General features: G+C 38.4%; 1 protein-coding gene across 1 annotated transcript in view; it reads right to left on the bottom strand.

The window, feature by feature from the left end:
• Positions 1-5133, bottom strand: part of PKN2 (protein kinase N2) — a 133441-nt gene extending 128308 nt beyond the window's left edge. Inside the window, exon 1 of the mRNA XM_047724775.1 lies at positions 5008-5133. Coding sequence (XP_047580731.1) covers positions 5008-5055 — 48 coding nt within the window. The 5' untranslated portion in view covers positions 5056-5133. The remainder of the gene's footprint in view (positions 1-5007) is intronic.
• Positions 5134-26013: the final 20880 nt, after the last annotated feature.

The raw sequence follows: 26013 nt of genomic DNA on the forward strand, positions 1-26013 counted from the left end.
AGAACTATGAGCACGTTTTATTTTCTTTGTGCTTTCCTATATTTATAGATTTTTCTACAGTGAACATGTATTATGTTTAAAATTTAAAAGAACTGTAGGGGTGCCTGGATGGGTCAGCTGGCATTTAGTTAAGTGCCAGTTAAGCAACCAATTCAATTTCAGCTCAGGTCATGATCTCAGGATTGTAGGTTCAAGTCCCACGTCAGGCTCCAGGCTGAGTGTGGAGCCTCCTAAAGATTGTCTCTCCTTCTCCCTCTGCCCTTCCCACTCGTGCTCTGCCTCTCTCTTTAAGGAAGAAAAGAAGAGAAATGAAAAGAACTATAAATTCCACCTTGCTATCCTGCTTACTTTCTCATACTACATTCTTCCAATCCACCATAAAATCTTAATCATCCCAACAGAGAGACATTCTACTTTCTGGCATCAAAGCAAAATTAGATGTCACCTAATTGTGCACAAATGGGTAAAATAACTGTGTTGTGTGTAGGTGTAACATAACTAGTGCAGAAATCCCTTTTAAACTTTTCAAGGGAATATTTTTGGGACAAGGGATTCAAAATGTTAATTTCTTAGGCAATGATTATAATCAATTTCTTTCTTCTTTCTTTCTTTCTTTCTTTTTTTTTTTTTAAGATTTGATTTGAGACAGAGAGAACAAGAGAGCACAAGCGGGGAGGAGAGGAAGAAGCAGACATCCCGCTAACCAAGGAACTCAATGCTGGGCTCAATCTCAGAACCCATGGACCATGACCTGAGTCTCACGAAAGCAGATGCTTAACCAACTGAGACAACTCAGGAGCTCCTATAATCAACTTCTGCTGGAAACGTCAAGACATTTCTCATTGTAGGTGACAAATGGAGGGCATCTTTTCATCAATATACTGAGTGCCTACTAAGTGCCAAACACAAAGCTTGATTACACAGGAGCTTAAAATTTTAAAGCTAAATTTATCTTATGGATAGACTACAGAGAAATGGAAAATCATTTGAAAGAATTTCAGCAAACATTTGACAACTTTCACCAGAAACAGTAATTATTAAATAATGAAAACCTGCAAAAAGGTTCTTTTTGCACTCTTAGTCTTTGTAGAATATTACACCTTATTCCCAATGACAAAGAACTGCTAAATTATAGACTACCAACAGAACACAGAAATCATTTTTGTTATAGAGGCACCTAACAAACAGTATAAAACTTATATTAAAGTTAACTCTGGTTAATTACATTTTTGGTAATTTTTTTTAAAGTTCACACATCCATAACACTGCAATGCAAAATATTTACAGATCCATAGAACTGTGGCAGCTCAAAATATGGTATAGTAGAACACGCACAGATCTGATTTCAAACTCAGATTTACAGTGTAACCATGAATGATCGACCTAACAGTCCTAAACAGTTTCCCGATTTGTCAAATGTAAATAACCTTATTGGACTATAGTAAAGATTAAATAAGGGAGATAAGAGTATCAAGCACAGTAACTGACAGCAAATGTTCGATTACTGTTATTTGTACTCTCTTCTAGAAAGTGAAGTTATATCTTCTCAACTTTATATCCTCCAATATGTGATAGATTTTGTAGATATTCAATAAATGTTTCTTGAAATGAATCCCTGTAACTTAAGGCTAACTACCTCAACCTTCCACTTGAGCAAGTTACCTCTACTTAAAAAAATTCTGCTAAGAAAAGAATTTGAGATTCTTGGCCTACTACTTTTTATTAGGCATTTTGATGACAATAAATCACTAATAATCAACATGGTAACTTTATTAGTATGGTATTCAATATCTGAATCTGCAGTCTACCAAATTACTGTTGTAACCAATATTTCCATTTTGAGATTCTTTAGTTTTTATTAATCCAGTTTCCTTAAAAATAAAATTTAATTTCTTTGGCCCTACAAAAAAATATCTAAGTTTCTACTTCAAATAAAAGATAAAGAGAACAGTTGATAAAACAAGTTAGTTATAAGAGATAAAAATTAAAAATTACAAATTGTTTATATTAACAGCCTATTTTTATTTTCTACAGCAAATATTCTTCCTTATACATTGAAGCCTCTAACCATCAAAGTTTATGTGTACTTTATTAATGATTCCTTATCAAATTAGCCTCCTAAATTACTAGCAAGAGTTAGAAACATTACTCCATAGAAATATTATAGTAATTTAACAAGGCAGAACACCATGGGTTCAGATTTTGTTTTGTCTTTCCACAACTGAAGGTTATTAATAAGCCAATTCCAACTCAAGTAGTAAAGTATTTCAAATTCTGCAATATAATTTGAAAACCAGTTTTAAAATGTTGGATATTACAGTGGTGCCTGAGTGGCTCAGTCAGTTAAGTGTCTGCTTTTGACTCAGGTCATGATCCCAGGGTCCTGGGATCAAGCCTAGTGTGGGGCCCCCTACTTGGGGGGGGGGGGTCTGCCTTTCCCTCTTCCTGCTCTTGTGCTCTTGCTCACTCTCTCTTTCTCCCTCTCAAATAAATAAAAAAAACTTTAAAAAAAAGTTGGATATACAATGTTTCTAAAAATAAGTATCAATTTCATTAAAAGTAGGTTGTAACATGTAACTTTCAGAGTGACACAAGTATTCCTGAAACAAGACAGGGCAAAATAACAGTTTTTAACTACTAAACACCAGTTTTAAAACTTGCTACATAATTATTTAAATACCTAAAATCAGTATGTCAGAGAAGCATTAAGAATTACATATTAATTTCTCAATTTAAACAAATTCAAACCACTTACACGCTTTTTAAAAACTGGTTCTCCGAACAAGTTTGAGAAACATTTGGTTACGATATACTAGTTTCACAACCAAATGAAATAGTAAAGAAATAGATGGATATACTTGGTGAAGCAAATTTTATCACAATTTATCTTCAGTGCTGATATAAATAATGTTCTCAATTAATTTAATATATATTATATTTATATTTATAAAGTCCAAATGCAATAACTTTTATTAAAACCAGGAGTCAAATACACCAAGAAAAATGACCTGGATATACTTGTCAACTTATAAGGTAATACTTAATAAAAATCGTTCTTTTTCTGGAAGGCGTTAGACTTTCTAAAAAAAAAAAAAATCTAACTTTAGATTAGGTGTTCCCCTACTTTGATCCCATTTTTTTAAAGTCATATTTAAAATTTCTTATCTCTTCAGCTTGCTTCCTTCATACTGTCAAATTGATCTTATTAAAATTCCCTAAGTGTTTTAACCACATATGAAATATATTTGCAGGTCCAGCGCCAAAATGAGTGTCTTTTATGACAATTCTGTAAAACACAAATAAGGATGCCAAGTACTTTCTAATTCTGAAGCCACTCTATTCAAAGAAAAATGCTCCTGCCCAGTTTTGCAATTTTTTTCTCAGTCAGAACCAAAATGATGCTTTTCATATTTCAAGACTAGGCAGTGGAAACCATTTCCAACGTGCCTCAAACAAACCTTATTTTAAAAGCTCATGTAAATTAATAAAACAATAAATTTCATTCATTTAGCAAATGCGGTATGCTGTAAGACCTTATAAAAGGCTAAGTAATTAAACTACTATATGGCAACATGTTCAATGACATGAAGTTCAAAGCTGATTCAAAGGATTCCAAGTTAGCAACCCTGCATTGGTATACCTTGTTGAAATCTCTACTTTTGCTCACTAAATATCAAATATAACAATGCCTTTAAGCTTACATCTAACTGCACAATAAACTGAAGTTATAAAGGGATCAAAAAATATACTTAAACAGCAGAACAGAAGCAGTTGCAGTACTTAATTCTGGCATCATCAACAATCAACAATCAACCCTTCAGGGTCTAGATTCAGTCTTTTAAAAAAGAATCAACAGTCTAACGCATACACACACAAAATATATATTTTCTTAATTCCTATCTCCAATATTCGAGTAGTTAGAAGACGTCTACAGTAAAACACACCAAAATAAATATAAGTAAAAAAACAAGCATAAAATTTTAATCCAGATGTGACTATCTCAGGAACACCCCAAAGTAATAAAAAATAAACTCAAAAGAGTAGCGTAGGTACCCTTGCATAGCACAGACTTAAGGACAAAAATCATGCCTATATCATTAAATATTTAGACGTAATTGGAAAACAATAATACTACTACTCGACATACTCAACTGATCAACGAACCTATTTTGTTCTCATCTTCCGCAGGCATGTGGTGCCCAACATTCTCCCTCAGTCTACTGCTAGCTCATTTGTAAACAACTTCTGTAGCTCTTTCTCTGGTATTCAAACGGGAGGGAAAATGAAAGTCTGAAAAGCATCAGCATCTGAGCTTCCGGATCTGAGCAGGGAGTAGCAACGAAGGGGACCATATACCTATCATCTGGTTAAAGAAAGAGAGACAGCAGAAAAGGTAGCCCTCCTATTAGAGGAAAGAAATTCAGTCACTTGAAGAGGGATAATGAAGTGAGGCAAGCATTTGGTATGACACGCTTTAAAAAGAAGAAGAAAGAAAGAAAGAAAAAAACTTGTCTGGGGGCTGGAAGTTATGGGGGCGCTCTTTGTGCGGAGTCGGAGGGGAAGGGGAGGGACGAGAAAACAGCTTGGGAGTCATTCAAAGGAGTTTAAGGAGCCGAGTACGAGGGAAAGGCGGGGCGGGGCCTGGCCTGGCTAAGGGAGAGGGCTACCGGGGCGTCCGCGGGCGGCTCTGACACTAGGGAGGGGGCGGTGAGTTGGCTGCTCTGGGACCGGGCCGGGGGGGGGGGGGGGGCCAGACTGCAGGGAGCCGACAGACATGGGGTCCCTCTGGTAGGTAGACTCAAATTAAAGTGGTGGCAGGCCAGAGCTGTGGCGGGAGAAGAGAGTCCGGCTCCCGAAGGAAGCGGCTCCCGAGTGACATCCCCGAGTTTCCGCACTTAGCGGGCCAGAGGCGCGGCAGCCCTACGGTTTCCCCGGGCTCCCGACCCCGCGCCAGACTTTCTCCCTCGTTCCTTCCCCAGCGCCTCCCGTCCGGGCCGCGGCCCTTACCTGCAACTCCGTGAGCAGAATCTCCCCCCGTTCGGGGTTGGACGCCATTGCGCTCCGCTCTGGACTCCGCACCTGGCCGCGGCCGCCGCTGGCGAAGGGAGAAGGCGGACGGGACCCCGGGCGGGGACTGAGGAGCGGAGAAAGAAAGAAAGAAAAAAAAAAAAAAAAACCTAGGGATTCATGGAGGCGCAGCCCCTGCTGGAGGTGCGGCTTATTTCGCCCGGTTCATGGAGAGCGGCGGGGAGCGAGGGCATTCGTAGCGGGCTCCCCCTCGCCGCCCGCCGCCTCTGCCGCCGCCCACCCGCGCCTGATTCTGTTCACTCAGTTGCTCTCTCTGGGCGACGCCAGGAGCCGCCTCAAGATTCTCGGTGCGGGGCGCTGCGGCCGCAGCTGCAGCTTCTCCTGTCGCACCATTTGGCTGTCACTGCGTCGCAAAAGCGGCTTCACTTGGCGGCTGCCGGAACACGTGACGGCCCCGGCCGCTACCTCCAGTAGCGAGGGGGAGGTGGGGCGGAGAGGACCCCGAGGGCGGGAGCAGCGCGGGGGGCGGGGCGGCTTTCGACCCGGCTCCGCGACTGGGGCAGTCATGGACCCCGCCCGGGTGAAAATGAGGGGAAAGGACTGGACTCGCGTCTCTTGGGAGGCGGGAAGAGGAAGAAAAAACACACGCCCGCTTTTCTGCTGCGTTTAACGGCCCTACCGTGAACACTAGAACTCAGGAGCTTACTCTTTTGTTGTTTTTTTCCCTAGCGCCACTTTTCTTGTCGAAGTTTAGGCCTAACGTAAACGAGCTCCATTCTATCCTCCATAACCTAAAGAGTTTCGGGGTTCAAATTTTATAAGATTGTTCCCCGGCCACCTCCCCACCGACCCAGGCTGTTAATCTTGCCTTTTGCTCCCTCCCATTCGCAGCGCGCCATTCCGACCAGTAAGGTGCACAGCGGTCTAAACTGGGGTGTGGTCTGTAGTTTTCAGGAAAGGAAAGCTCCTGGGATCTCTAGCGGTCTCTAACGCACAGCTTCTAAGATGCCTTTTCCCAAGCGCTGAGCTGTTATGGTTGGGGGGTGTAGAACTCCACTGAGTTTAGATTTCTGATTAACTAGTTCCCGGATTGTTTTAACTGAATGTAAAGTGAAGGAGGTGGAGCGGATTAGCCCCGTTCAGGGGGAAAAAAAAAAAAAAAAAAGCCAACTTTCCTTTATGTGGTAAACATTCGAGCTAACCTGTCAATTAGTGACATATAGTTAAGTAGTGTAAATTTTGGTTTAAGAAAATGACAATAGTATTTGGGAATGTCAATAAAGTTACCAACTGGTAGCCTTTGTTTTGTCTCAGCAGTGAATGGATATTCCAGGCAGGTGATTAATTTTAGATTGAGGCTGAAATACAATGTCTTTGTTAAAAGCTACTCTGAGAAGGTGTTAGGGGTTATTTAATTAGATAGCTACTTGAAAGGCTTAACTGGCATACTTCTTAAGAAATATAATATTTTGTACTTCTCTGACGCTCCATGTGAGCTAGATCTGTTGGGGTGATGCTAGGACTTGTGTTTATCTTTTTGACTTCTCAAGTCTCCTGCATTAATTTGACATTTATTGAAGATCTAGAGTTTTATGACCACTATGAGTTTCTGAACTCATAATATGTGATAAGGAATTTTTCTGTCCTGTATTTTAAATGTTTGCAACATATATGTTTAATGCGTTGCTTTGATTGAAATGATAATTAAAATATATGCAATAGCAACACTTGGGAAAGCCAGCATATAATTGCCCTTCCTAGTAACTAAGAGCCAGACAGTGGTATAAGCCCTGAAGTTACATATACGATTAAGAGAGTCCTTGTCCCTGGAGTGATTGAGTCTTTTGGAGAAACAGACTTGTGTCCAAATAAATACGATGGAATTTTTAAATGGTAGGCGCAAAATGTTAGGGAAGCACTGCATTCAGATATGTATAGACATATATAATGTGTGTTTGTGTGATAAAGTACGCATAACATAAAATTTACCATTTGAACAATTTTAAGTTACATATATTTTACTTATTTTTGCCTTGCCTTACTGGATTGACTTAATGGATTTGACATGGCTGACATGCACATGGTGCTTAAAGACAGAATTAAAAATTACCTATGTAAACGGGCTCCTGACTGGCTCAGTTTGTAGAGCATGTGACTGTTGATCTTAGGGTTGTAGGTTTGAGCCCCATATTGGGTACAGAGATTACTTAAAAATAAAATCTTTTAGGGGTGCCTGGTTGGCTCGGTGGGTTAAAGCCTCTGCCTTCGGTTCAGGTCATGATTCCAGGGTCCTGGAATCGAGCCCCGCATCGGGTCTTTGCTCAGCAGGGAGCCTGCTTCCTTCTCTCTCTCTGCCTGCGTCTCTGCCTATTTGTGATCTCTTTCTGTCAAATAAATAAAAATCTTTTTTAAAAAATCTTTTTAAAAAATTTACCAATGTAAGAACTTAGAAACATGGTCAAAGAGCATTCTTTTAAAAAATAAATTCGGATATCAGAAAATGTTCCTATTTTAGCACCACAGAATTTTTGAACTAGAAGAGACTTAAAATGTCTAACATAATTCAATACAGATAAAAAAGGAAATAGGCCATAATATAATTAATAAGGAGCATGGCAACAGTATTACTTAGTGGCACAGATGTGGAATGAACATAAATCTAATTGCTAGTCCCAGCCTTGTTTTAACCTACACCATGATACTATAAGTACTTTAAAATAGAATCCTCATGGGATACCTGGGTGGCTCACTCAGTTAAGCACCTGATTTTGGCTCAAGTCATGATCCCAGGGTCATGGGCTCCCTGCCCAGCAGGGAGACTGCTTCTCCCTCTGCCTGCAATTCCCCCTGCTTGACTCTCTCTCTCTCTCTCTCTCTCTCTCTCTCTCTTTCTCTGACAAATAAATAAAATAAAAAAAATAAAAATTAAAAAAACTTATTAAAAAATAAAATAGAATCTTCATTTACACTGAACTCAAAGCATTATAGTCCCTCATTTTTTAACCAAAGAAAAAGACTGCAAACTATACATATTTCTAGAGCTCAAAAAGTTTTAATTTGATATATCGCATGTGAATGTAACAAATATAAAAAGTTTTTAAAGATATGAGAATTATTTCTGATTAGGTTTACTGGGGAAAATAGTGCATACAAAAGGGAGGCCAAGACTATATAAAAACTGCATGACACTCTGGAAAATGTAACAGTTTAAACAATAAATTAGTTTAATTTAAGCTGAAAACTACAATACAGCTCATAGTCTCTGTTTAGGAAAAAAATGTAATAGGACATGGGACATACTTATCAGAATGAAGCACGCTTGAAAAAGTTTTAATGGAAACTCATATCATGTTGCTTCAGATGAATTGTATTCAGTCACCATTTGCAAATGGTTTTAGGGAATCCTAGTATATGTTACCTCAAGCTACGTTCTAATTTATATTAACAATAAAAAAGAGGAAAGCTTGTTGTTGCTGTTTTTCTTGTTTTAAATAAATGTCCATGTAAGATATAAAGACTGAAAAATAACTGGATTGTATCACTAGTTATGCAGGTGCCTTTAAAAATATTTCATAAATATTTAAAGGTCTTTAAGAAATAGAAATGAACAGGATGACTGGCTGGCTCAGTTGGTAAAGCATGTGACGCTTGATCTTGAGGTTGTGGGTTTGAGCCTGATGTTGGGTATAGAGATTACTTAAAATCTTTTGGAAAGAAAGGTAGAAATGACCAAACATATAGAAATAGTTTCAATTAACAATAATTAATTCAATAACAATAATTATTTTGTTTTCCTTTTTTAAAGATTTTTACTTATGTATTCAAGAAAGAGAACAAAGTAGGGGTGGTGGGGGGCAAGGCAGAGGGATAAGGAAAAGCAGACTCCTCACTGAGCAGGGATCCTGACTGGAGGCTTGATCCCAGGACCCTGAGACAGGGTCCCAGGAACAGAGACAGACACTTAACTAACTGAACCACCCAGGCACCCCTGTTTTCCATTTTAAGTTGGAAGAAATGTTATTGGAAAAAACCTAGTAAAGCTGAACTTTATTTTTTTGTCATTGTTATCTTTTGTGCTGTTGGTGAGAAACATTCAGATATTCAGATGATAAGGCACCTCTTTTCCCTTGATCCTAAATGAAATGAGAAAAGAACCATATATCCAAGGAAAGAGAAACCTTTTCTTTGTGAGCCACAGTGTTTTTATTGTCTTGTATTTTTCATTTACCTTTTGCTCTTCCTTAATATTTATTAAAATTCTTCTGAAAATTCAAGCTTATCTATCCCAACAGCATTATGGGGAATCAAGGGAAGGGTTTTTGTTGTTATTTTGGTTTGGTTTTGTTATTTTTTTCTTTCTTTTTTTTTTTTTATTTATTTGAGAAAGAGGGAAAGAGAGAGTGAGAGAGGGAGAAACAGACTCCCCACTGAGCAGGGAGCCTGGTGTGGGTTTGATCCCAGGACCCGGAGGTCATGACCTGAGCTGAAGCCAAATGCTTAACCAATTGAGCCACCCAGGTGCCCCGCTACTGTTTTTTCAATGTTAATGTTGATAGAAAAGGAGAAGAGTAACCATCCCCCCAAAGGATCAAAGTGAAGTAGCAGTGGTATTCAAAGTGACAGACTCCCAAAGGAGAGACAAAACTCAGAGAGACAGAATCAGAATTACTTGGTCACCATCCTCTTCCTTAAGCAGCCCCCTGTAGAGATTGTTCCATTGTATGGATGAGGATAATTTTGAGAGCAAGATTATTAAAGTCAAGTTCACAGCAGAGTCAGCTGTAGTGACTGTAGCAGATACTCTTGGAGGTGTCTGCTCAACTCTTATCTCCTTCTCTAGGAATTTCCCCAATTCTGTGAGAAGTCTCTGTAGCCATGTTGGTTCTGCTTGACCTAGATCTTCCAGTAAACTATGGGTGGATCATGATAGAACATATCTAAGTTTAGTCAACAAGATTCTTACTCCAAGAATTTGGAAATAAAATATTGGAATACTGATCATCTGGTGGCCCTGGAGTTAAAAGTACTAGAATGGCCATTTTCTGTCATACATAAAAGAGGCAGAAAAATCTGCTCTTGGAAAGAGAAAAGTCCTTCCTTCCTGTCACTGGAAATATAATGCTTACTATGGCACCTGTCTTTGTCTTCATGGAACTTATAGTTTAGTTAAAGGAACATAATGACAAAGAAGGTGAATTCAGGATACTTTGTGGGTTTTTTTTTTTTTTTAAGTTTTCTTTATTTAGGTAATCTCTACACCCAACATGGGGCTCAAGGAGACCAGGAGTTGCATGCTCCTCTGACTAAACCAACCAGGTGCCCAGAATTCAGGGTACTTTGAACATAGGTCAGGCAGTCCTTCCTGAGTACTTCACACTTAAGCTGAGATCTCACTGGTGAGTAAATATTAACTGGGCAAAAAAGGGTGTAAAGAACTTTCCAAGGAAACAGAATAACAGAGATAAAGTTCTAAGGGTGGAAGTAGAAACCTGTGTAAGCTCTGAAAGGCTAGTGGGGTCACAGCAGAGAGATTGAGCAATAAGTGCTCATAGAGCACGTACATCAGTTAGGATAGGCTAGGTTCTGCCAAATAGCAAATGATACAGAAAATCTCGATGGCCTGCAATAAGGCTTATTTATCTCTCATGCTACATACCACCATGACTCTGTTCCAAGTCATCTTCACTCTGAATTCAGGCTGACAGACTGGTTGCTTCCTGCAACGTTGCAGAAGGAAAACAAAAGGAATAAATCCCTATTGGCATTAAAGTGTGTGCTCACATTTCACTTTCACTTAGAAAAAAAAAGATTTTATTTATTTGTCAGAGAGAGAGAATGCAAACACAAAGCAGGGAGAGTGGCAGGCAGAGCAAGCAGAAGGAGAAGCAGACTCCACGCTGAGCAGGGAGCCTGATGCAGGACTCGATCTCAGGACCTTGGGATCATGACCCAAGGGGAAGGTAGACTCTCACTTTCACTCTTCAGCAAAACCTTTGCCATACCTGAAAGTAACAGGGGCAGGACTATATAATCCTTTGACAGAGAGAAACACAATAACAAATGGCAGCACTGGATGTGGGTGAGTAGTAACCCAGTTCCATACCATGTTTAAGATTTTGATGTTTATCCTAGGAGCAACGGAAAACCACTGAATACATTTGCCATCAAAAACCTCTCTCTGGGGGCACCTGGGTGGCTCAGTGGGTTAAGCCTCTGCCTTCGGCTCGGGTCATGATCCCAGGGTCCTGGGATCGAGCCCTGCATCGGGCTCTCTGCTTGGCAGGGAGCCTGCTTCCTCCTCTCTTTCTGCCTACTTGTGATCTCTGTCTGCCAAATAAATAAATAAAATCTTAAAAAAAAAAAAACAAAAACCTCTCTCTGAGGGGCGCCTGGGTGGCTCGGTCAGGTGAGCATCCAACTCTTGATTTCGGGTCTTGATCTCAGGGTCAGGAAATTGAGCCCCGTGTCAGGCTCCAAGGTGGGTGTGGAGCCTGCTTAAGATTCTTTCTCCCTCTCTCTCTGCTCCTCCCCACCCCCTCTCAAAAAACAAACAAACAAACAAACAAGCAAACAAACAACTCTGGCTCTTGTCAGAACAACAGTTTAGAAATGGGAAAGAGTGGATTTGGGGAGAAAAATTAGGGGGTCGTTTCAGTTTTCCAGGCAGAAAAAGACAGTATTTTATAATAAAATCATGGCACTAAAAATGAAGAGAAGCCAAGAGATTTAAAAGATAAGAGGGTCTAATGATATGCAAAGAGAAGTTGCAGTGAGAGAAACTATGTAGTCCTAGGATGGTGGGAGAAATATAGCTGAATTGGTTTCTTTTTTTTTTTTTTAAGATTTTTATGTATTTATTTGACAGACAGACATCACAAGTAGGCCAAGAGGCAGGCAGAGAGAGATTGGGGGGAGTTGGGGGGCGGGGAAACAGACCCCCTGCTGAGTGGAGAGCCTGACCTGGGGCTCGATCCTAGGACCCTGAGATCATGACCCAAGCCGAAGGCAAAGGCTTTGACCCTCTGAGCCATCCAGGCGCCCTGCTGAATTGGTTTCTGATGTCTTACCATTTGCTGGCTCTAGTCCTCTGGGAAGATCAGCTACTCTGTTCTCTGTTCTTGGGTTTTCTATGTTCTCCCAATAAGTCTCCCTTTTGGCTTGTGTGTGTGTGTGTGTGTGTGTGTGTGTGTTCTCAAGCAAACAGCCCTAACTAAGCCACTCAGCCAAGATGAGAACCATCTGAGAAAAGTGACACTTTTCTGACTATAGGGTAGAAGAAGGTAGAACCAGTTTAACTTGTGCTCTTGCTCTTCCAGTGATTCCTTCTCTATCCAGTCTACTTATTATTCCCCAAAGACCCCAATACCAGCAAATGTACAAATTATAAATTAAACCTGACATGAACCTTCCTACAACACTTTCCTGATACATCTATCTGGGCACTTATATTCCTTCTTTTATAATTTTTTAAAATATTTATTTATTTATTTGACAAAGAGAAAGGGAGCAGAGTATACGGAAAGGGAGAAGCAGACTCCCCGCTGAGCAGGGAGCCCAACATAGGACTTGATCCCAAGACCCAGGATCATAACCTGAGCTGAAGTGGACACTTCAGTGACCAAGCCACCTAGGGAGCCCTGGGCACTTATATTTCTTTGTGGAGTCTTGTGTACAATTTTGTTCTCCTGCTAGACTTAAAGTCACTAGAAACAGTCCATGTGTCTTATATGGCCTACAATAGTATCTCTTGTGAATGGATAGTGTGTGTGTGTGTGTGTGTGTGTGTGTGTGTGTGTGTGTGTGTTTCTATATGTATTACAGAAAATTCTAGGATAACCATAAGCTAGGGACTCCCCTGTCTCTCAGAAAATTAAATAAGCTGTTTCATAGCCTCTAAAGTCAAACCTCTATTTCTCCAATTTTTGGGACTGTGACAGGTTATTTACACATGCTTGCCTGCTTCTCTCCCCGTCTAAAATACTCCTACAGCACTCCCCCCACTGCCTGTGTCCCTTGGTTCTGCCTATATCGATATGGACCTGAAGTTCAACCCATGACCAGTTACCCAATACCAAGTGTCATCGAGCAATTGTGAATTCATGAACCTGGTACCAAAGATTTAAGAGGTGTCATACTCTAGGATGGGATGCCTTTCACCTTGAATCTGGGTCTACCTCTCTTTTTCCACCCTCAACAGATTAACAAGTAAATCCTGCTCCTTTCCTGGGCTGTTACAGTTTCAGGGTCTTCTGATTCTCGACTGTTATTATGAATGAGATTGTTTGGAAATTTCTCCCCAAAATATACATGTTGTTCTGAAAAAGATACCAGAAAATACCATTTTCCTAGCTTGGCAAACCGAATCACCAAATGAATGGTAGTATTTTAAGTTTTATGTATTTGAAGTAATGAAAAAGAAAGTAAGTTTTAACAAGAACTGAGAAGTTAAACTTTTTATGTTAACCCTCAGGATCCATTTATACTCTTAAAAATTATCAGATTCCAGGGGTGCCTGGGTGGCTCAGTTGGTTAAGCCTCTGCCTTCAGCTGTGGTCATGATCTCAGGACCCTGGTATCCAGCCTTGCATCGGTTTTCTGCTCAGTGGGGAGTCTGCTTCTGCCCTTCCTCACACCACCCCCACTTGTGATCTCTTTTTCTCTCTCAAATAAATAAATAAATAAGTAAAATCCTTAAAAAAAAATTATCAGACTCCAAAGAGATTTTGTTTTATATCTTCTGATGTTTACTGTATTACAAATTAAAAGTGAAGAATTTTTAAAATACATAATGTACAAGCTCATATTTCACTGTGAGAACCTCATCCCATGCCATACACCCCCTACCTTATATGTGTGAGAGAATAAGGGTAAAAAGGCAAGTAACATCTTAATATGATGAAAATGGATTTGACTTTGCCCATCCCCTGATCCTCTGATGATTCTGGATTAGTAAAATTTCTCTACATGTGAATATGCAAATGTGATCTCTGTGCTTCTAGAGTTTAAGATCTATGACCATACCAAAATAATTACAAGCTTTTGGACTATTGTTTGAAACACTGGTGTAGTATATGAGAAATTTCAGCTGTCCTTGTCAAAATGAAAAAAGAATACAATATGAAAAATCTATGTAACAACTGACTGTTTTACTACCAGTGCTTCCTTTAGAAAAAACCCTTTTGCAACTGTAAGATAGTAATAGAATAATAGGTACAAAGAAGTTAACATGGGTCATACCATACATTTTAAAGGGTTTTTTTCCTTGGTGGACAACAGGGAGGTGGCTTTTCCTAGCATCATTTCTTAAGCATCCTGCCATTGTTTGATAATGTGTATCTACTATTGAATTAGTGTAAACCTAAGCTTTTGTAATGAAGAGGCTCCAAACATCACGTAGAGAACACTGAAATTTGTTATTCTGTCACACATGATGATTGCACAAGGTAAGCAATCCAAGTTATCAGACTGGCTCTGCTCCATGGGACCATCCAAGGATCCAGGTTCCTTCTATGGTACTGTTCTACTATCTGCTGTGGCATTATTCTCAGCTGTGTGGTTGTAGCTGGGTTAAGGAACTCCATGATCTACCCTTATGAAAGGAAAAGAGCATAGGGGATCCAATGTCCTATGTCTTAAGGTCCAGGCTCAAAATTAGTACACACGATTTCTGCTCCCATTCCGTTGTGAAAATGTCCTCATTTGACACCTAGCTTCAAGGGAGGCTGAGAAATGTGCTTTCTAACTAGTCATGGCCTCAACCACAACTCATTTACTGAACCAGAGGGGCAGGGTGGACACTGATGGACAATTCACAGTACCCATCACATAGACTTTTTAGCCACTGAGTTTTGCAATCAGCAAAGTGTTCCACTTCTCAAACTTTAAAATGCAAGCTCTAAATCTGTAACTATCAGATTCTCTAGGTCCTAGAGTAAACACACCCATTATGTCAGTTTAAAAAAAAAAAAGACCAAAAGTTTTTACCACTTAAAGCAAGTGTTCCTATGTTTAAATGATTGCTGTCTCAGAATATTCTCTGTAAGATTTCTTAGAATGCAACCACCATTCTCTGAGAAGCCAAAGCCTCGTAGTGAACCATATGGAGGTGTTCTGGTCAACAGTCCCAGCTGAGCCCAGTCTTCAAATCATCCCAGCCCAGGCACCAGACAGGTGAGTGAAGAAGCCATCTTGGTAAAAGACCTTCTGTTCTCAGCCATTATAGCCCCCATCTGTTCAAGTCACCAGCTGTTGGAATCATCCTATTTGAGGCCATAGACATCATGGAGGAAACAGACCATCCCTGTTTTGCCATTTCCAAATTCCTGAATCAAATCTGTGAGCATAATAAAAGCGTTTGTTTATTTCAGAAGGGAGAGCAATAGATATACGTGTTAATAGAAAATTGGAAAATGCATCTCAAGCTGGATATATAAATAAGCTCTTTTCCCAAACGTGCCATTAATTGATTTTCGTGAAATATTTAATTGAAATTCTCTAAACTGATCAATTAAAAGCAAAGTTTAGTTCTTCTAATTCATTCACTCATTTGACAATACTTATGGAATACCTACAGATTACTGGGATTATATATGGAAACCACACACCTTAGGACACAGTTATATTCACTCTTAGATTTCCCAAGTAGATTTGAAGCTTCTTGAGTGAAAAAAAAAAAAAAAAGCATCAGGGGCACCTGGGTGGCTCAGTCATTATGTGTCTGCCTTTGGCTCAGGTCATGATCCCAGAGTCTTCAGATCGAGTCTTGCCTCGGGCTCCCTGCTCAGTGGGAAGCCTGCTTCTCCTTCTTCCACACCCCCTGCTTGTGTTCCCTCTCTCACTGTCTCTTCCTGTCAAATAAATAAATAAATAATCTTTAAAAAATGTATCAGACTTTTGTAATCTCCACAGCATTTAGTATATGTAAAGTTCACTATAGGTTGAAACTACTTGATGAGAACTTATTTGATTGATAATTTTTAAATTTATAGAAGTGTATACATATATACATAAGTATATATGTATATACGTACCCATTCTTCAAGTTTATATTTTATTCAGGTATTCAGCTTATTCAGGTATGCCTGAAAACACATGTATTTTCTAATTAAAAATAAGAACTGCTAGTTATAAGTACTTATAAAATATAAAGATGGCTTTAAAATATGTCACTTTATAATGATTCCTATGAAGGGCTTGGTATTAAAGATGCTATTTTGGAAAAGAGTATTACAGTCATTTGCATATTTATTTTTATATGCTGGTAATTCACATGATCTGTGTATTGCTTTTACAGTTTAACTGTAAGCCTCTCACCAAATGAAATTTTATTTTTAAAGTATCTTATCATCACACACACATTTGCAAGCAGTTTGAATGGTGTAAAATACAAGATCCACATTTCAATTGCTTTAGTGTGTTGCCTATCGCAACAAGAGCTTCCTAAAGTTCTTCATTATTAGAGCCAAATGTGATGATTCAAATGCCATGCTTCAGCTGCCTTCATCATTTGAATAAGATAAACTCTCAGCAAGATGTATTCAAGAAACTAGGGTTCAAACTGTGTTATCCTGCTATAAAGCAATCTGCTAAACATTTCTGAAGCAATTTAGACAGCTGTGACTTAGTTGCAAACAATGTGGACACTTAATCTATTGACTTGAAATTGGGGCTGCAGAGGATTTATTCTAGAGTTTTCTCATGAGTTCATTTTCTACACAGAAAAATGTTTCCTAATTTTTACATGCTAAGAATGGAAAGCTAAAAACAATGTTAAAACAAGGAATGAAAATGACTGACCTTACAAATTAATTTTTATTAAAGGCTAGTACTGTAGTTTTAATAACATTATTCCACCTATTGTAGGTATAAACATATTTTAAGGGCTTTTACTCAAAAGAATACGACATGCTTTTAATTTTGTTCTGGGTTTTATTTACCTAATATAAATTCTTCATGGATATTGGTAAATGCCTTGCCTGTATTACCAACATCTTTTTTTTTTTACTGTTTTCTTATGCTGAAAAAATCTGTATTTGGAGTAAATAATTATTCACCTAAGAAATGCATGCCCTGATTTAAAACACATTTCAAAAATAATTATTTGTACTGACACAGTTAATAAAATATTACATTTATTAACTATACAATAAAATTTGATGTTAAGCAAACCATATTAAAATTTGAAATTCACTATGAATAATATTGTCATCAATAAGTGAATAAAGACAAAGAAGTATAGAACAATTATCAAAATAAGGGAAAATTAAATGCTCATTTAAAATTTTTTTAGTCAAAAAAGTAAAATTCTTTTTGTCTGTTATTTTTAAAGATATCATTTACACTGTGACTATAATGTTAAAATTCACTGTCTAGACATCATGTACAATGTTAAAATTTTTAAATGTTAACTGTACAGTGTTAAAATTCAGTTATATTTGTTTATAATAACAAGTAGATAAGCTAGATTTTCTCATTTTCAACTTCTTGGTTTGGCATTATGTGGATATAGTTAACGGGATAATAAAGCAAATAATTTCTTATGACCTATTGATTATTTAACAGATTTTTATTATCTCATATTTTTACTTTTGAAAAATTTTTTAAGGATTTATTTGTTTATTCATGAGAGACAGAGGCAGAGGGAGAAGCAGGCTCCTCAAGGAGTAGGGAGCCCAAGGCAGGGCTCCATGCCAGGACTCTGGGGTCATGATCTGAGCTGAAGGCAGCTGCTTAACTGACTGGGCCACACAGGCACCCTGCTTTTTAAACTTTCTAAAACCATTACCCTTCTAACACATTTTTTCTTCTCTCACCGGTTCCTGATATAAACTAGCAATTCTAGTAATGGCAACTCTGAATGAGTCATTTTTCATTTGCACCTGTTTACTTGCCCTAGCTACCAAGAGAAAGGTGATTTCAATTTGGACCTTCTCCTATCACTTAAATGCTCTAAGAATTTAAATTCCTTAGCTATAACGGTACACTCAACTCATTTGTTTTCCTTTGAAAGGTAAATGAGGCTAGAAGCTATAAAGACTTGTATGAAAGGCAGAGCTAACTCAGGGCATTAAAGATTTGATTTGTTTTCTGTATGCAGTTCATATAGGACATCCTTTGCCTAAGGCAGCATTAATGGATGAAAGTAGGACATTCCTAGGAAAGATTTTAAGTGTGATAGTCTGGGTTTTCTACATATTCATTCCCTCTACAGTTGCTGTGATATTGATGTGGTCTCTTTGATGGAGATAGCTTGTAGACAAATATTTAAATATTTAAGTGGCAAAATATGTTTTTCAATATACTATCATTTTCCCCCCTGACATAGGCCCCCTGGCCTCCTTTACTCACCTTTTTCTTTACCCCGTATGGTTAGAAATTACTTGAAATGGATTGGTGAAGTAAGACATGTAGAATATGGGTAATATCCCACAGCTACAGCTTCTATTCATTTCAGGGTTTGGATTTATTTTCTTGATATAAATACCTATAAAAAATCTATAATTCTAAGGTGTTTCTACCTAACCCATCCCAAGAAAACAATCTTAATTTTAAAATTTTCAATGGGAAAAATATCCATATTTTCCCTCTAGGTTAGTCTTAAAAATCTTCCTTGTCTCAAATCTATACATTTTTTTCAAATTTGTTAGTTCTTCACTCTCAACTTTAAAAATATAATAGCTATCTGAGTTTTATATTTAACAACTGAAGAAAAGAGAAATAATTTTCTGATATATGTATATATTAGAATTAGATAAATTGGATGACTTAGTCAACTCTGTTCAGCAAGAGTCCATCTGTTTCCATATAATCTAAGTTCAATTTTCTTAACTGTCAAGGGACTACATTAGGGCCCATTTGCTTCCTCATTTGAGTTAACTCTGGATCTGATCAACATGATGAGCTAAGATACAGGAAAGAAAGTTCTTTTCCACTTCCAATAGGCAGAGTTTAAGGTTTGAGCTCTAGCTTTAGTTCAAATTGCCCCTACAATTTATTGTTCCTGCATTTACCTGACCGTGTTGTGCTATCTTGTACTTCTCTGTCTGATCATATTGGCACCTGTTTGAGCCACAAAGAATAAAACAAAGAAGCAAAGAGGATGAAACTACAGTAGAACTTAGGATTTAAATAAAACACACATTTAATTTTACCTCCCTCCAGGGGACCTATAGCAGCTCTAAGTTCGACTCCCCAAGACTGAAGTGAAGATCTCTTTCTGCCTACCTGTTTGCCTTGGTCAGATACTAATTGGACTCACATCACATTTGACATCACACGATTTGTTTGTGTGTGTATTTGCATGGATCAAATACATTTTTATGTCAACAGAAATGATAATATTATTATTATAACAGTAAACTTTTATGCCAAGTACTATTCTAAATGTTTTATATTTTATCATCCCGACAAACCAATAAAGTACTCCTAGTTCTTGTGTTTTAGAGGTGAGGGAACAAACTCGGAGGGTTTAAATGAACTGCCCAAGACTTCAAAGCTGTAAGAAACAGAATGGATCCAAGACTGTCTGGCTTCAGAGCCTAATGCTCTCTCTCTCTCTCTCTCTTTTTTTTTTTAAGAATTTATTTATTTATTTGACAGACAGAGATCACAAGTAGGCAGAAAAGCAGGCAGAGAGCAAGGGAAGCAGGCTCCTTGCTGAGCAGAGAGCCCCATTTGGGGCGTGATCCCAGAACCCTGGGATCATGATCTGAGGTGAAGGCAGAGGCTTTAACCCACTGAGCCACCCAGGCGCCCCAGATGCTCTCTTAACACAAATATTGACTGATAAAGTTATGAACATTAAAATCTATCTATTAATGGGTTGAGGCAGAACACATGTACAGAAGCCAAACAAGAAGAGGGAGGCAATTCTTAGGAAAATATTATTTGTGACACCATTCTATTAATTCTAGGTTTTCTGTCATGCCCTCAGCTAGAGTGGTTACCACATTAAATACCTCCCTCAAGGTTACTTTCTTTTCCCTGTTAGACCCACTCATAGTAGTCATTCAAAATTTTTTTGTTGACTCATTGTCTAGGAAGGCCTGTGACCTTTGCGAGCTAAAAGACAACAAATAAGGAATAAGTAAAGAACCTTACTTTCTGGTCTCTGACCCAGTGGTCCAGACTCAGGGCTCAGTTTCAGATAGAAGAGGCCATACTTTCAAGACTTACCTAATATTTATTGACTACATATTCCTTTGTAGTAATAAAATCTTCTTCTTTGATAAAATGCAGCAAACTCCTTTATATATATGATTTCTTGGGGTCAGATTACAGCCTGTTTTACAGAGGATAATGCTTCCTCTGGGGATATATTTTATTCAATCCCTAGTCTATTCAAATCTGTGTAATAGAATGTAGTATTTTATAGTAAAATTACTCAAAGGAGCTAGAAGACCATTGTGATCTTTTATCCCTACCTTTTCATCTCAAACCATTTCATAGGCAGGAAAACAAAGTGTACATTCCACTGGTATGTAAAGGACATACAAAGGGCTTATTTTCCAATGCCCAATGCACTACTTTTAAAATATACTCTTTATTACTACAGTATTTTCCCTAATTACTCATTTCTAATTATATTCACAAGTCATTAATAATGACATCGTATTTTCTTATTTAGTTAAGCATTTGCATAATGTTTTTTATACAATTAAACATTGGCATAGGTATTTTGAATTATACAGTGTAGTAAACTCTTTAAATATTATTCTTTTTTTAAAAAGATTTTATTTATTTATTTGACAGACAGAGATCACAAGTAGGCAGAGAGGCAGACAGAGAGAGAGGAAGGGAAGCAGGTTCCCTGCTGAGCAGAGAACCCCATGCGGGGCTCAATCCCAGGACCCTGGGATCATGACCTGAGCCTAAAACAGAGGCTTTAACCCACTGAGCCACCCAGGCACCCCTAAATATTATTCATGAAAGGGCATATTTCATTCGTCTAACTTCAAACTATAAAATTAAGAAAATTCAGAAATGATCTTGAAATTCTTCTTTAAAAAACTATTGAGAATAGATTTAAGTAAAAATGTTATGTGAAGACCACCTATTCATTCAATATTGGCTAGAAATCTTTTTTTTTTTTTTTTTTTTTGTTATTTACTTATTTATTTATTTTCCAGAGAGAGAGAGGAAGAGGCAGACAGAGGGAGAAACAGGCTCCCTGCTAAGCAAGGAGCCCAGTGTGGGGCCTGATCCCAGGACTCTGGGATCATGACCTGAGCTGAAGGCAGATGCCCAACCAACTGAGCAACCCAGGCGTCCCTGGCTGGAAATCTTAAATTTTAGATTTAGCTTATAACACTAGCTGGGGGCAGGTTTCTGGTAGTCAAATATTCTTACTCTGTATATACATATTTTTTTTTTTTTTACTGAATTAACCTGATTTTGAAATTCAGATTCAAACCAAGGATCCCTGGTATCTCAGCAATAAATGATCACCAGTTCTAACCAATAATTTAATATCTTCATCCTACCTACTTATGGTTAGCACTGTATCTTCAGCCCTTAGCATCTCCCTCAGTGATCTTATCTACTTTTCCAGCTTCTACTAATATCACTGAGAGATAACTCCCAATCTAGAATTCTAGACTGACCTCTCTCATTAACTTCAGCCCATACCTCCTATTTCCTACTGAATATTCTGAATATTTCAGGTTCACCTCAAACTCAAATTATCTAGAGCTAAGAACATCACCTCCCCTTAAACTAGTTTCCCTTTCAGGTTTTCTTACTTCTATGAAGATTATCTTCATTCTTTTGGCTCTCCAGGCCTAAAATAATTAAGTGATTTTTTTTTTTTATTCCTACCTCTCTTCTTCCTTCCCACCTCACCCATTGCCCATTGCAAAGTTTTGCTGTTTCTTTTTTTTTTTTTTTAAGATTTTATTTATTTATTTGACAGACAAAGATCACAAGTAGGCAGAGAAGCAGGCAGAGAGAGAGCGGGGGAAGCAAGCTCCCTGCTGAGCAGAGAGGCCAATGTGGGGCTTGATCCCAGGACTCTGGGATCATGACCTGAGCCGAAGGCAGAGGCTTTAACCCACTGAGCCACCCAGGCGCCCCATTTTGTCTGTTTCTCACTTCACTAATATTTCTTACATCCATCACTTATTTTTTCTACTTCCACTTTCCTTATCAAGTTCTCAGTAGATCTCATAGGCTCATATCTCATATTTACTATTCTCCTAAATCATAGGATATTTGGATTAGCTATTGCTACAAAATCTACTGCACAATTTTCTTCTGCTGGGATCTGCTTACTGTTGATAACACTGCATAAAATTCTCTGGGTTTTCCCTGGTCTACTTATTTTCTTAGTTGGTTTTCCTTTTTTCCGTCATTAGGGCTAACAGCTATACCTGAATGCCCAGATTCTTTCTGTTTCTTCTATTCATTAAATTTTGTAGCAGAGCCTACATCTCTGGCACTATCATCTCTTATTTGGGATTCTCATCTAGCCTTAGATCCCCTGGGTTTACAGCTTGCTCCTTTTGAATTACTGGAGAAGTGAGCTGTGCTCTTAACAGTAGATTATTCTCTCTCTCTCTCTCCTCACCCACAACCCCCTTGTCTCCAAACACAACTTCAATCATCTCTTCCTAATCATAGAGAAGGACTTTCTTCCCCAAGAGACTAATGACATATACTAAAGTTCACATGGGGCCCCAGCCGGCCAACACACTAACCTCATTTGGCACTTAATGTGAATTGTGAAATAATTTGCGTGTTTAGTGATGACAATTGATTTCTACTCCCTGTCCCATTCAGAGCTTTACCATAACGTCTATCTGCTTTGGGGTTATACTTTCAACATTCTCCTGCTGCTACACATAAAGGATGAAGTTCAAATATGTGGCACATTCATAAGTCTATGAATATATATTCATAAATAGGCTTCAAATTATGTGAATTAACCAGTGATTCTGACCCTTTTTCTTCTCATTCAATAAAGCATAAAAGAATGCAAGAAAGAATGATGTTGTCATAGCAATAACCTTAAATCTTTTCTAAAAAAAGAAAGGATACTATTAGCAGACTTTAAAACCACTTCTATATCCAAAAAATTATTTGCAATATACCACGTATCCTTCACAAAAGGTAGATACACCATTGTCCCATGATCTTGAAGTAAAGAACATTGCTATTAGTGGGTCAAGTTATTATTATTTTTCCTCTAAAAGTTTTACAAGGAAAGAGTGGTTAGATTTCTTGCTTAACCCGAGTAGGAATGTATTTAAGTAGAGGTCCCTCTCTCTTTTGATCAGAGATCATATTCTCAAAGCCTACAGGGGCTAGGTGGTTTATGTATAGGAGTGAAGTAGGGAGAACTTAAGGAAAACAACACTGTAAGCTTGAGGATTAACGACGCCTGCAACAGAACACATGTCTGGGAGATACTAAGGAATGACGGAGACTCTAGAAAATGGTACTTTGGCCAATCTAAAAAGTTCAGTTGATACATGAGGGTGGGAGTTCTTGTTAAGGACTGCAGAGCAGAAAGACAGAAGGAACCTGGATCCCTGAGGACCATGGAGCCACCATACCAATGCAGGACAGCCCACCTCCACACATAGCAAAGAGCTAAGTCCAAGGAAGTGAAAGCCCTGAGCTGTCAAGGATCAGCAAGGCTTTCTCCATCTTGCTTTCCTCTGCTTCTCTATATTAGCTTTGGTATCTCCTAGATTAGTTCTTTCCACATGGTAGGAAAAATGGCATCAGCAACTCCTCGTTTGGTACTTACCATGAATAGTGAAATCATGTGCAGGCTTCATGCCCCATCCTTAGATCTTGTTGTGATCCAAAAGTAACACAGGAATATTCCTCCCCTTCTAACTCCTGCAGAAACCTTCTGAGGAAGACTTTGGTCTAGGACAGTTACAAAAGGGCCATTCTGATTGGCCCTTTCAGATGGAGAGAGTTGCAAGGAATTGCCTGAAGGAACTATGAGAAAGCAAATACAAATTATAGTTCCCATCGTCCATTGCACCTCCTGTAACATAATCATCATTTTAGTTCTGTCTCCTTTATTTTGTAAAGGCCTTGAAGACAAAACCTCCTTATTAATTTTGTACCCACCATGCCAAAACCAGCATTTGGCATATCGTAAACCTTCAGTAAATGTTTGCTGATGAAAGAAATGAATAAACAAAGCTAGCCAAAGAATTTGAAGAACTCATGACAAAACTCAGTGTGATAAGTATAACCTACCAGCGATAAGTAGTGGCGTTATGACTGCTAAGCCAGCCTTTGTTTTGGGAATTTCAGACAATTATGTTGAAGGCAAGACCCTACTGCAATGTGGCCAGTTTGTACTGAATGAACATGTGATTGGCATACAAACTTGTGTGCATAACAAGCAAAAAAAAAAAAAGAATTTATATATACATATATATATATACATATATGTATATATATATGTATAATATATATGACATTCCTGAAAAGTCTCTCATAATTTGTTGTTTAATCTTGTTAAGATTTTCAAAAAGTCATACTTCAAAATGTATTGCAGGATGATGGGAATGTAAACCACTATGAGAAATCAGTTTGACTGCCCCCAATGATAACGGGTAATTTAAATTCAGAACTGTGAGATCATTTCACAGACAAGTCTCAGTTTTATCAACCCTTTTCCAAGCATGAACTTGGGTGGGACAACACAATTTAATAGGAGAATTGTGCCAAGAAAAGATAAAAAGAAAAACGAACATGAATCAAGTTCAAAACTGACTTGTTTGGAAATAGTTTAAAGATAGCATATGAGGGAGACTATGGGGTAAGAATTGGTGTATTCAGGTTTAAGTGTGTATAGGGACAGGAAACATTCAGTAGGGGACTAGCCACAGAATCAGTTTTGAAAAAAGCTAGTATTGAGGCAATCAGTGTTAAACTTGAGGAAGAAATCATTTGTCCAGAAGGTAAGCAGAATCTGACTTTGTGCTGTGGAAAGTTTAGAGGTAAAACATGTGAAAAGTTTGCTTTAAAGAAATTAATTTTAGGTGGCACCTGGCTGATTCAGTTGGAAGAACATGCAGCTCTTGCTCTTGGGATTGTGAATTTGAGCCCCACATTGAGGGCAGAGATTCCTAAAAAAAAACCCCAAAAAAACAAAAGAAAGCAAAAAAACCTTAAAGAAATTAGTATTATACTCAAAGTTTGAGTCATATCTCTATTCTATAGTATAAGCTATCCCTGCATTTTTTTCTTAACATATAATTATTAGCCCCAGTGGTACATGTCTGTGAATCATCAGGCTTACACACTTCACAGCACTCACCATAGCACACACCCTCCCCAATGTCCATAACCCAACCACCCTCTCCCTACACCCTCCTCCCAGCAACCCTCAGTTTGTTTTGTGAGATTAAGAGTCTCTTATGGTTTATCTCCCACCTGATCCCATCTTGTTTCATTTTTGTCCTTCCCTACCCCCCAAACCCCCACCCTGTCTCTCAAATTCCTCATATCAGGGAGGTCATATGATAGTTGTCTTTCTCTGATTGACTTATTTCATTCAGACTAATACCCTCTAGTTCTATCCACGTTCTTGCAAATGGCAAGATTTCATTTCTTTTGATGGCTGCATAGTATTCCTTCGTATATATGTACCACTTCTTCTTTATCCATTCATCTGTTGATGGACATCTAGGTTCTTTCCATAGTTTGGCTATTGTGGACATTGTTGCTATAAACAGTTGGGTGCACGTGCTCCTTCGGATCACTACATTTGTATTTTTAGGGTAAATACCCAGTAGTGCAATGGCTGGGTCATAGGGTAGCTCTATTTTCAACTTTTTGAGGAACCTCCATGCTGTTTTCCAGAGTGGCCGCACCAGCTTGCATTCCCACCAAAAGTGTAGGAGGGTTCCCCTTTCTCCACATCTTCTCCAACATCTGTCGTTTCCTGACTTGTGAATTTTAGCCATTCTGACTGGTGTGAGGTGGTATCTCATTGTGGTTTTGGTTTATATTTCCCTG

This window comes from Lutra lutra, chromosome 4, assembly GCF_902655055.1.
Source record: "Lutra lutra chromosome 4, mLutLut1.2, whole genome shotgun sequence".
Classification (NCBI taxonomy): domain Eukaryota; kingdom Metazoa; phylum Chordata; class Mammalia; order Carnivora; family Mustelidae; genus Lutra; species Lutra lutra.